This window comes from Rana temporaria, chromosome 2, assembly GCF_905171775.1.
Source record: "Rana temporaria chromosome 2, aRanTem1.1, whole genome shotgun sequence".
Lineage (NCBI taxonomy): Eukaryota > Metazoa > Chordata > Amphibia > Anura > Ranidae > Rana > Rana temporaria.
Window position 1 is genome coordinate 440,729,171 of NC_053490.1, and position 13,109 is coordinate 440,742,279.

Consider the following 13,109-nt stretch of genomic DNA (forward strand, 5'->3'; position numbering starts at 1 on the left):
CCTTATGCTACGACACTGCATTCCTGCATACGTTACTTTTCGTTAGGGCACTCTAGGCTAATATAATCATACGATTACATAATTAAACCAGCTGTCTCATTATAGAAAATCAACTGGAATTCAGGGCCTAATTAGTCATACAGCAATTAGCATGCTGATGAGCAACTGATGAAAAGCTGCCTAGTTTTCGACTGTGTCAAGACCACCCAGTTATTTAGTGGGCAGAGAGGGACAGAACGGTGAAGCAGGGATTCAGAGCCGGACAAATTGATTATATTTCACACACAAGCTGCATTTTCCATTCTGCTAACTCAAACACCGCAGAAAACCGATCTGCCCAATTGAGACCTCTGCAGTTCCAAAACACGGAAACCTGATCTAATTTTACAATACAAACAAAAGCACACAAAGAGGTCAGTGACATGCTCTGCATTCAGAAATCAGCCCAACAGAACACTTGTGGCAAACTGAGTAGACACATTGAAAAAGAAGCCGTTTGACAAGTGGTCTTCTCAGCAGAAGTCACATGAAGAAAGCAAGGATATGAGTTAGAAGGCCACTGAAAGAATTCATGTCACATACACAGAGCTATTTATATCTCTTGAGGACAAGAAAGTTAACACAACATGTCTACACAAAGAGGAACCTTTATGAATGCTAGTCGCAATGTCATGTATGTCACCTTTAAGAATAATTACCAGCTAGTTTGGAAGGGAATGTCCACATATAACCAACAACTGCCAGCAAAATGCCAGGCAAATTCCACATGTGCACAGGAAGCTAAAGTGTATCTAAAGCCAACACTTTAAGTTTTATATAAAATACAGAAGTATAGAACCTGTTTGTTTTTATTTGCCCTCTGTGCCCCCACTTGTGTCCTACGAGTCCTGTTTTCCATTTCCACCAGGACTGAAAATGCCACCAAAACAGGAGTAGAAACCTTCATGGGAACATCTTTTCAATGGCAACGATCATTCTTTTCTACAAAATTATACAGTTTTACCAATGTTGGTGTGCTTATTGAGGTCGATTTTCCCTTACTTCCTGTGGCAGTGACAGTGGGCTGCAGGAAAAAAATTAGGAAATCTCCTTGGAGGACTTTTAAATTTCAGTACTTTCAAATTAAAATACCAAAAATATTCACAAAAGTATAAGTTGATGAGATAATATATATATTAATTTCTGAATGGCCTAATATATTGCTGTTGACAATAGCTTATATCAGGCTTTCTCAACAAGGTTCAATAAAACCTAGTGTTTCTCCAGAGGTTTTTTTTTTTCTTCCTCTATACGCCTGTAAAAGCCTATGCATGAACACAGACTAACACTAATGCCCCGTACACATGATCGGAAAAAGTCCAACTGACTCGGAAATTCCGAAATTCCGTGTGTATGCCCCATCGGAGTAATTTCATCAGAAATTCCGATGAATTCCATCGGAGTTTACATAGAGAACATGTTCTCTTTTCCTCTGATGGAATTCTGTCGGAATTCCGATGTGAATTTGGTCGTACAAAGGTCTGGTCGTGTGTACAGGGCATTAACAGGTAAACCTATGTGGATCCATGCAAGATTAGTAAAGGTCCTAAACCCAACTGACTTTTTCCTATCGGAAATTCCGACCGTGTGTATGCTCCATCTGAGTTTTTCCATCGGATATTTCGAGGAACTCCGTCGAAGTTTAGATAGAGAACATGTTCTCTTTTACTCCGATGGAATTCCGATGTGAGTTTGGCCGGGCAAAAGCCTGATCGTGTGTACGGGGCATAAGGGGCGTTTAAAGGCAGAAAAAAAAAAATGACAACGCAAGATGCCTCTGAAAGCAGCGTTTAAAATGCCTGGTGTGCATGAGGCCCAACAGTTCTATTATTATAGACTTGACTTTAAAGATCTGCAAAATTTAGAGTTTGTAAAAATAGCTTATTTGGATTATTTAAGTAGGCCCTTGCATTAAAGTGTTGTTGATGCATTTAGCTGATCAAACCTACATCTAATGTAATTAGGGTGTAGTCAGCTTTACTCCAGACACCTTTATTTAAATAAAACTCAAGTATAGCCAATGTTTATATTTTAACTGAAGATAAACCAAATTAAGCTGGCCCCACAAGCATGAGCTGAAACTGCCACACCTGTTAAATAACTATAATTAAAACGGAAGCCTAACTTTGGAGGAGAAAGTTCCTACCTTTAATTGTAGACAGCACTATGGTTCCTAGCTAAATCCAAAACTTGCCTAAGGGAAAGATGAACCTTGATAAAAGCATCTGAATTGTGTTTATATTACAACTGTTAAATAAACGACTAGTTCCTTCAGAGAATACGTCATTATCCGCAAACAACAATTTTGTCACCATTATGAGACTCTGTGAAAAATATGGGCAACAACCCAGTACCAACAACCCAGTACCCAGTCTGCCGCAGGCTGACGTCAGCCCAACAAACTGAAAATTGACAACACGTTTTAATCTCCTCCTTGGCATTATATCTCATTGCTTGTTTAAACGGTTTGTTACTGGAGTAAAACTTATATTCCGTAATCCCTTTTAATAATTTGTGTTGAAGGATAATACCAATAAATTTAAGAAATATAAAGCAGATGTTCTCAAATTATGAAAGTGGAATATAGGCTTATGCCGTTTTGTTTTTAAACAATAAAACCGTGAACACCCATCTCTCTACCTCAGTCAATCAGGGGAAGCCTTGTATTCATTCAGAAAATGATGAGTTCTGGCAATGTAATTGGAAGGCACATTCGGCCTTCTGGAACACAATGCTGTATACTGTATGTAGCTGATGCTACATACTATTCATTACGCGCTCCAAATGGACACATCTGTTAGTGAAGGTAATCGTTTAGACCAGCTTTGTTGGACCAGAAAGCTGGAGTTAGACGTTAATAAAAAAAGGCAACGAGAATATTGATGAAGTCTGAGTGATCCATTAAGCCAGTCCATTTAATAGTTGCTAATGCTTTTTGTTATACTAACTCAAAAAGTCTGTGTTGATAATCCTATTGGCCAGTGGCAGCCTATCCATTAGGGAAGCATTGGTGCCCCCCCCCCCCCATCCATGTGTCTGGCCTTCTCATCTACATACAGGGCACTGGATGGATTCCAATGGTGGGGGGTTTGAAGCACTCTAATAGGCTTCAAAAAAGGGTGGGCTTAGGGCGCAGAGCACTACGCTCCGAGCCCACCCAGTTGTGTGACAGTAGCGAATGAATTCTATGTTAATGGACGCCTAGGAGGAGGAGTGAGGAGACGCACGGCGGAAGACACCGTGATGCAGGAGGAGGAGACACCCGCCCGCCGCCTTTAGGAGCGCTGCCTTTCCGGAACCTATGTGGGGTAAGTGCGGGTGACCCGTCGGATCGCGTGGTGGTTGTTTGCCACCCCCCCCCTAGAAAAAAAACACCAGCCGCCACTGCTATTGGCAGCAAACAAACAGACAGGACCAATATACAAAAATACCATACATACAGTATATATTTCAGCCCCTGCTTCCATGCTTTCGGTTAAAAGACTACATTTAGTCAAAAAAGCACAAAGGACGTTACTTACGGTCAGTGCGATCTGTCCCCTGAACTGATGGCTACAGGATTAGTTGAAATCTTCAATCATCTCATCCCCTAACCCTAGCTGTCGTAACCTTCAGATGTCAGGGGATGGGGGGGGGGGGGGGGGTGACAGATCCAAGGGAGTTGTTATATGCACTCATAAAGAGTGCCGACTATACTCATCTACTCTGCCCCCTCCTTCAGTCTTAGAAGTTGTACTATAGCTTCTATGAATGAAAAATAATCTATGAATGAAAAACAATTAATGGAGGACAACAATTCATCCGCCCAACCTTCAGTCATATATCACGTTTCATTCATATAGTACAGCTCCTATAAATGAAGGAGTGGGGAGGCCCAGGGGAAGAAAGGGTAGGCATAGTCAAAATGTCAGTGAATAGAACAGGTCCCTCGAGTGCATATGATAGGACCCTCGGCTCTTTTAACCCCTGCTGCACTGGAAGTTTATATGGAGACAGGGGTGGGGGGGGGGGTATCGGGGAATGGAAGATTTCAAATAATTCTGCAGCCATTAGCACATTGCACTGACTGTGACTTTGTGGTGATATTTAAAAAAAAACAAAAAAACTTTTGACTAAACTTAAAATAACTCATATTGCAGTCATAACCCCCCCCCCACACACACACACACACACAAATCAGCGCACACACACACACACACAAATCAGCACAGGGAACATAACTTACAATCAGTAAGATGTGTCCCTTGTGCTGATGCCTTCTCTGTTAGGTGAAATCTTTCTCAATCCTTCTCAATCCCCCCTCCCTTTTTATTCCCTTTCTCATTTCCCTACTCTGTACCCATATCATCTATTTTTCTCTTCTGGCTTCTTCTCTGCACTATTCTCACATGTATCTTATACCTGGGCCAGTTGTTTAGGCAGTCGGCCCGCGCTGTGTGGCCAAGTTGCTCAATCCCTACAATACTGTTCGTTAAAATGTTTTTTCAACAACATGTACATACATTACAGTAGGGTTATTTTATCACTCAGGAACGGCTCTTTAAAACCCAACTCCCATTAACTTTTGTTAATGTTTAGAACACATCAGTAATTTAGAACCACTGATAGGTTGTTACTTTTCGGATATATAATTTCCTGTCCTGCTAATCACCATCCTGGATCTGAGAAGACACTTCCCAAGGGGAACACAGACGCAATACATACCTATATTTCCTACTTTTTCCATTCAATCCAAAGTAAAAATAAAAAGCTTTTGTTTGATTTTGGCTCTTATATCTTAGTTTTCTTTTTTTTTTTATCTTTTTCATTGAACCGACTATGTGTTAAGTTACATACTGTTTATTACTTGCCTAATCATTCAATGGGAAGATATTGTGTAACGCGCCACATCCTGTATGAAATCATCATACTAACTGTTTACCACAGTGCATGCTTGGTTTTGCTTAAGAAAGCTTTATATTAAGCAATATAGGAGGTATTCCGTGTTATTGTTTTTATTATTATTATTTGAGCTTGTAATTATGAAAAATAAATGATATATATATATATATATATATATATATATATATATATATATATATATATATACACACATACATACATACATACATACATACATACATATACATATATATATATATATATATATATATATATATATATATATATTTATTATATATATTCCGCCCATCTACCATTTATTTACACTATTAGGAGCGCAAATGTATATTCACAGGCATACTATAAAACACAATGCTATGTCAAGTCTCACAGTAAAGCCTAGTACACACCATCAGTTATTTTATTTTTTCATTCAACCCAGTGGGCTGGGAGCTCGAAAAGAGTTTGCTGTATTAACTACCCAATGTTATTACAGCGATCTCCCCACTGAGCTATTGTGTTTTGATAGGGGGACTGCCCCCCAGCCAGAACTCATCAGTTAGCACTCACAGCCATTGGCTGCCAGCACTGATCAGATGCCAATCGGATGTTGGTTTTCCAGCACGCCCGTTCGGCCAGCTTCTGCCAGACAGGCTGGTATACACACAGGCCGAATGTCTGTCAGTTTCTGTTGAACCGGCCAATAATCGGCCCATTTGTACCGGGCTTAACACATATTCAGCTTTCCTTTGCCAATTCATCAATTCATTTAGCAGCCAGGTTTGAGGAAAAAGTGCTTCCTACTATGGCGGAGCATGTGACGTTTCCCACCACATGACAGCACTTGTGCTTGGTTAGCGGCTGTGTAGGCATCAGGGGGGTGGGAAGTGGGTCCAGCCCTGTGTAAATTCTAATTAGAGTGACCCAGTGCTTACAAAGAACTTTCTTTCCTAAAGACGGGAGAGCAAACCAACGGGGATAGTATTAAATAAACCTGCTGCTTTGCCCTGCTTGGCCAAAGTACACATTTACAAGCTTTTTTTATTTCCGTAGGTTTCAAGAATTTAAACCAGAAAAAAGCTTAGAAACATAAAAGTAAAGACTACTGCAACATGATCACCATGGTGGCTTGGTGGGTAACCTTGTGGACTTGCAGCATTTCCTTCATAACCCCAAAACATGCTGAAAGGTTGCCTGGAAATTGAACATATTAGAACTTTTGTGTTTGTGAGGGAGATCAAAAAGAGGAGAAAGAAAACAAAAAGAAGTTTCCACTTTTGCAGCCTAACTGGGATAACACCGACTTTATATTTGTGGTGTTCTGATTTCACACAGCTATCTTCGCCAGAGACTGGGTAGTGGGAAAGCCAAAATTGTATGTATATGCCAAGTATAAAGAAAGCAGGATTTTGGTGCCCATACTGTATATTAATACAGACTTGATATAAACAAAAAATGTTTTATTAGAACAATGTTTTATCTCATTATTAGTTGTAGACTAGATTTTAACACTCTGTTTTAACAAAGGGTTAAAGATTTAGAAGCTGGCTTGTATTATATGTTAATGGGAGGAGACTCTATGTCCTTTCTATTGGGAAAGACTGGTCCTGACATTGTTCAGAAACGCTTGCAGTCAGCTAGGAGAAACATATAAAAGATAATCAATATTTTAAAAACAATGCTTAGGCATGATCTGAGAATTCAAAACAGATAGTGGCGTTTCCTCAAATTTGACTGCTTTAGGCTGGGTTCACACTGCTGCGCTGTGCGACATCGCATGTGATTCGCATCGCACTGCAAAACGTATGCAAGGTCTGTGCGATGCAAATTGAGCTGTAAAGATTGTATGGCTAAATTTGCATTGCCTTCAGACCAAAGTCATGCACCAGAATTGGACTGCATGGGTGTTCACACCCATGCGATCCGATTCCTGTTGGAATTGACAGTTCGCACTGCGATATGCGAACCAATCTAGGGGTGTCATTAACGTTGTATTGACACTCCCAGCGGTTTGCATAAGGCAGCTTAAAACTGCCTGCAAGTCGGGTGCGATGCAGGAACCCACAGTGGATTCGCAGGGTTTCCTGCATCGCACCAACGTGAACCAAGCCTTGGCTACAGAGTGTTCATTTCTAATAAAAATGCAAACATCAATGGCAAAGAAAATGTGAATAGGTAAACACGAGTATTTCCAAATATAGTGGAAAAAAGTATAGAAATGTGAAGCCGTCCTTGAGTAGGATGTGCCTTTTTAAAAATCCCCAAAGAAACACGGATCCTGGAATTTAAAGGTCTCCCCACATTTATGTGTGCTTTTGGTTAAGTGTGCCTATGTGGACATTTAAATACACATGACCATAGTCCGCAATGTTTTTTATTGCCATTATACCAGTTTATACATCGGAAAATGCACTAATATTTACCTGGGACATCAATTAATCGCTTGTAGACATTCAAGAAGGCAGCTTCAGCTTCTTTGCTTCTTTTACTTAATGCATCGATCTAATAGACAAAAGAAAAACTTGTTTTACATCGAGTACAACCAGTTATGAAACTTTGTCAATATTTGCAGGAAAATAGGTTAGATCAATAGGATGTAGTGACTCAACTACGGCATTTGTATATCACTTTTTGCCCAGCTGCAATTTTTACAGCCTGATATCCATTGGTTGAAAGCACAAAATAGCAGACAAAAAAGTATTTAGTACAGAAATGACTTTTATAAGCAGCCAGAGCCATTTAACAAAATAACTTAAAAGGATATTTGCTTTGATTTCTGTCATTTTGAGATTACTTGTACTACTTGTAAAATAAAGTATCCAGCAGTGCTTGTACATATCCTCCGTTGCTTGTACAGCCCCATGGGAACCCCTAAACTTGGTGCACTCCAATATTTAAATACTAATTTACTAACTTCCAAGTTGATGTTGGTACTCTGTCATGCAGCCCTCCACCTCCCTCAGCTCTCTTGGTTATCATACTGATAAACACAGAGGCCCAGATTCTCAAAGGACTTACGACGGCGCAGCGCCATGTACGAGTCCTAATCTGACCCGTCGTATCTATGCGACTGATTCTTAGAATGAGTTACGCATAGATATCCATTAGATCCGACAGGCGCAAGTCTCTTACGCCGTCGGATCTAAACTGCATTTTTTTTTCACCGCTAGGTGGCGTTTCCGTCGAATTCCGCGTTGAGTATGCAAATTAGCTAGATATGCGAATTCCCGAACGTACGCGCGGCCAACGCAGTAAAGTTACGATGTTTACGTTAGGCTTTTCCCGGCGTAGTGTTGCCCCTGCTATATAGTGGCATAAGTGCGGCGCAACAATGTTAAGTATGGCCGTCGTTCCCGTGTCGAAATTTGAAAAAGTTACGTCGTTTGCGTAAGTCGTCCGTGAATGGGGCTGGACGTCATTTACATTCACGTCGAAACCAATGACGTCCTTGCGGCTTACTTTGGAGCAATGCACACTGGGAAATTCCACGGACGGCGCATGCGCCGTTCCGAAAAACGTCAATCACGTCGGGTCACAGTAGTTTTGCATAAAACACGCCCCCCTGATCCAAATTTTAATTAGGCGGGCTTATGCCGGCCGAATTACGCTACGCCGCCGCAACTTACGGAGCAAGTGCTTTGAGAATGCAGCACTTGCCCGTCTAAGTTGCGGAGACGTAACGTAAATCAGATACGTTGCACCGCCGCAAGGATACGCCGTTCTACAAGAATCTGGCCCAGAGACACTAAAGACAGGAGGGGGCAGGACTAAACAGTGACTTCAACTAGCAAGTTATTATTTGAATATTAACCAGTTCCCACCCAGGCCAAGTAAAAAATCTGCATTTTCTTTTCTGCTAGAACATTATATACTTTGTCTTTTTAGCAGAGACCCTAGAGAATAAAATGATGATGGTTGCACTTTATGTCAGACGGTATTTGCGCAGCGATTTTTCAAACGCAGTTGTTTGGGAAGAAATACACTAATGATTTTAATGCAAAAAAAAAACAAATATATATTTATATATACAAAAAGATGTTACACTGAGTAAATGGATACCCAACAGGTCACGCTTAAAAATTGTGCACGCTCGTGGAATGGCGCCAAACTACTGTACTTAAAAATCTCTATAGGCGAGGATATTAAAAATATTTACAAAAACAGCAGAAAGAGGGTGCCAAAATATATACAGGTTACTAATTTAGCATTACAGAGAAGGTCTAGTGCTAGGATTATTGCTCTCGCTCTGACGTTTGCGGCGACAACTCACGTGTGGTACAAACACAGTTTACATATGCAGGAGCGACTACACTTATGTCTGCAGCTCTTGTCTCCCCGGCTTTGCTGATGCAGCAGGAGCCATTGGCTTCCACTGTTATCAATCAAAGCCAGTGATGAGGTAGTGGGGTTATGGCCCGAGTCTCGCTGTCTGCGTCAATGGATGCAGCAGCAGAGCTAGGAGTGAACCCGCATGATTGCCCCCATGGTAAGCGCATTCCTATTGGAGGCATTAGCCAGAGAGGAAGGAGAAGCCAAGATTGCCAGCGGAGGACCCGAGAAGAGGAGGCTCCTTGCCGCTCTGTGCAATTCTATTGCACAGAGCAGGTAAATAGGCTGTACTTTTTAAAAAAAAATCCTTTACAACCACTTTAGTGTGACTTTCATATTTTTACAAGCTTCCTCTTACTTTTTTGTTATCTTATCAAATGTAGAGATTTGAAACTCAGGCACTAGTGGCATGCTAGATTAGCTACTGAAATTACTCAACAACTATTACTATATCAGTTACAGTGAGTGTACTGTTTTTAATGAGTCAGCAGACTCAGACCTACATTGTGAGAAGGAGCAGTAAAGCACACCTATTGTAGAGATTTATAAAGCAGCAAGCAGAGCCTATGTGTGCAATGAGCAAACCTGGCTGTCCTCGCGTACATAAATATTTTACAAACTATACATGGAAGCAGAGCTTTTTTAAATATTACCTAATTTGCTAAGATTATTTATATCAACCTGATGTCTTTTACAAATATATCTAATTTAATCAAAAAAGTTTAAAGTGTTACTAAACCGAGGACCCTGCATTCACTATATCTGGTCTTCCACAGTACACAGAATATGGAAATGCAATTATTTTAGTTAATTTTAAACTGCTAAATGCCTGTTCTCATCAGCAGTTAGAGCAGTCTTGTGACTTCTATCCAAGCACCGGTTAAAGCTTGTAGGAGGAGATTTCTGACTGTTTTATGAGACTGCAAGACCCCTGACCCTCTGTCTGGACAGTGCCGATTGGCACTACAATACACACGAAACTGAGCATGTGCAGCCTGACTCCATAGACTCTGTGTTATCATGAAATTATCAGGGGACAGTGGAAGGAGTTGAGAATCAGAAGCGCCAGGGTCAAACAGCCTTTTTACAATGCAGAGGATTAACCCCTTCCACAGAGAGTATAACAAGCATGCTTTACTGCATGCATATACAGACTGATTTTACTGTTCCAGGTTTAGTAACACTTTAATATATTCTCTTAAAATATGCAAATGATAAAAAAAAAGTGTATATATATATATATATATATATATATATATATATATATATATATATATATATATTTATCGTAAAATCCTTTCTTTGCATTCACAGGACACAGTGAAGATCCTGGGTATCTGACCACTGGGTTATAGAGCCAACTACAGTAGCAGGCAAATGATGAAAAAAAGCAAGATGTGCTAACTGCTCCAGTGGAAAGGGCCATCATAATCAAAACATTCTTGATTATATCATGCAACATTGTGCCAAATAAGCTTTTCGTTCTAAACGTCAGGGGTTTCTTACAGGTCTGGTTAGTCAACCAACAATTGAGCCACAGTAAACTGCAAAAAAAAGCAGCTGTTGAGGCAGAAAGTCTAGAGATCACAGGTCCTGCATCCAGTTACACATAGTACACATGCTGAAGACCTATAATTAACTGGTCTTACCCTTGGCACAAAAGTTTTGCCCACTCTGTTAGCATCTGTCACAATAAAGCTGTGGCTAAAGCAGCCCAGAGGATCGATCCAGTGACAATGTACATGGATCTTGCAATAAACACTGACTTCCTGTTTATTGGGTCCTTTAAAAGAAGGGAGACTCCTTTACTAGGATCACCATAACCTTATTCATCCTATACATGGGCAGGACCACAACAGCGGTGACATCTGTTTTTTAAGGTACTCCGTCTAAAATGGGTAGAAACTTAAAAGCACTTAGGCAAGACAAAGGTCGGAGCTTGGCACTCCCATTCATTGCAAATGAAGCTGTCAAAAAGGAATGAAAAGGAAACACATTAAGAGTAAAGCATTTAGGCCTGTGCATGCCAAATAGAAGTGGAACCTCTGATGGGGAATTTATGGTATTCTCTATTTAAAAAATTTCACACATTGATTAAGGGTCGAGACCAAGTCCCTCTCTTTATGAGAGAGTCAAGTCTTGTATTCACAGCCCGAATAGGCAGACTCTATGGCCAAAGGTTTCACAAATGGCATGGGCCCTGTGGGAGTGTCATCCTCCTCCTCCTCGGAAGGGTCAGAGGAGAAGGAATTTGGAAGGGAAGTATCTTGCCTGACTTGTGTATAAGAGCACATTCCATAGGCAACATAAACCCTTCATAGATGGTGATGAAAGCATCCATGGTTGTTGACAGTTTGGGGGTCCCAGAAGCCTCTAACAGGGAACCTTGAAGGAAAGGAGAAACCTGCATATTTGTCAATGGTTTGCACGTAGTGCAGATAGGACCTGACAAGGAAGATAATAGCTTCCCACAGGTAATGCTCAGTGATACAGGGTCAGAGTCCACAGATTTAACAAAGTGCAACAACCCACCCCTCTGGTTACATTCCACAAAACGGTGCGCCACTGACCACAGCAACCAGTGTTGCCCAGGAAAAAAATGGCTACCACTGTCTTCCATGCCCACTGGCAGCGGCCATGGACAGCATCCAGCTGATGCAGGGCCAATACCACCATCTGCAAACATGGCTGCAGAAGCTTCCGATTCATGCCGATAGGAGTTTCTGATTCATTCTGGCATGAGTCCAAAGGCAACTGTGAGGCCTTACAAAAGGGAGACCAGGCATGTGGGGATCCTTAGAGTGGGAGCAGCCGAATGGGTGCCCAAGGGTGGAGAGGTTAACATAGCTTTCAAATGCAGCTACAGTGGGGACAGGGAGAAAAGGGGTGCCCACAGACCACTCCAGACCAATGAAGGAAACTTAGGGAGAAAGGTGGCTCTTTATACTGTTTCGGGTAGGGAATGATGGGGATACCATTTCCTGTGACAGGCTGCCTCCTGCTGGAGCTGAGGTGCTATTGCTTTGGAGGTGTTATGTTGGGGGCACTGAAAAACTTTAACCAGTCAGTCATGTGTGGCCCCCCATAGGATAGCTCACAAGCTTCCCAGACATCAAGGATAGGGTTGTCACATCTGATCCCACACATAAGAAGGTGTCATTATGTGCTCAATGGCTAAGCAGGACAGACTTCAGGGATCTACATTATCCAGCCTGTATCCCAGTTGATTTAAGATCTAGTAGTCTAAAAGGAAAAACTAAAAACGAAGAGAGAAAGAAATTAAGATTCCCAGCATGGAGCTTACAGCCTTGCTCCTTGATAGTAGACAAAAAACTGAGCCTCCTTTAGCATATAGGAAGTTTGGCCACCAGCAGGGGCTGCCTTGTGCTGTGTTTTTGTGCCTTCTTATCCTGATGGCACACTAACCCCAATAGTTAGATCATCGCTGTGTCCTTCTATTAACAGAAAGAGAAAGATTTTTTTCCGGGATATATTTCTCTATGCAAAGTAAATTGCTGTCTGGAACTTTTCCATTAGGCTTTCCCTAATGTACCTGTTTAATCTATGTGGTGATGCAGGTCCTACAACTTCCACCGAAAAACATATCATGAAGAAAAAGATGTTTTTTGGTATAATTGGCATGAAGGACAGAATAGCCACCTATCAGTGCCACCTCATCAGTGCCGCCTCATCAGTGCCACCTCATCAGCACACATTAGTGAAGGAGAAACATTACTTATTTACAACATTTTCTAACAAATTAGAAAAAAACTTTTTAATGGGGTTGTAAAGGTAAAAAAAAATGTTTCCCTAAATAGCTTTCTTTACCTTAGTGCAGTCCTCCTTCACTTACCTCATCC

At 41.1% G+C, this 13,109-nt stretch overlaps 1 protein-coding gene across 4 annotated transcripts in view; it reads right to left on the bottom strand.

Annotated features, from left to right (window-relative positions):
- The window catches only part of CUX1 (cut like homeobox 1), a 429,361-nt gene that overhangs the window by 202,691 nt on the left and 213,561 nt on the right, over positions 1–13,109 (bottom strand). For all 4 annotated transcript variants that reach the window (XM_040338414.1, XM_040338412.1, XM_040338415.1 and 1 more), the window contains one exon: positions 7,344–7,422. In XM_040338414.1, coding sequence (XP_040194348.1) covers positions 7,344–7,422 — 79 coding nt within the window. The remainder of the gene's footprint in view (positions 1–7,343; positions 7,423–13,109) is intronic.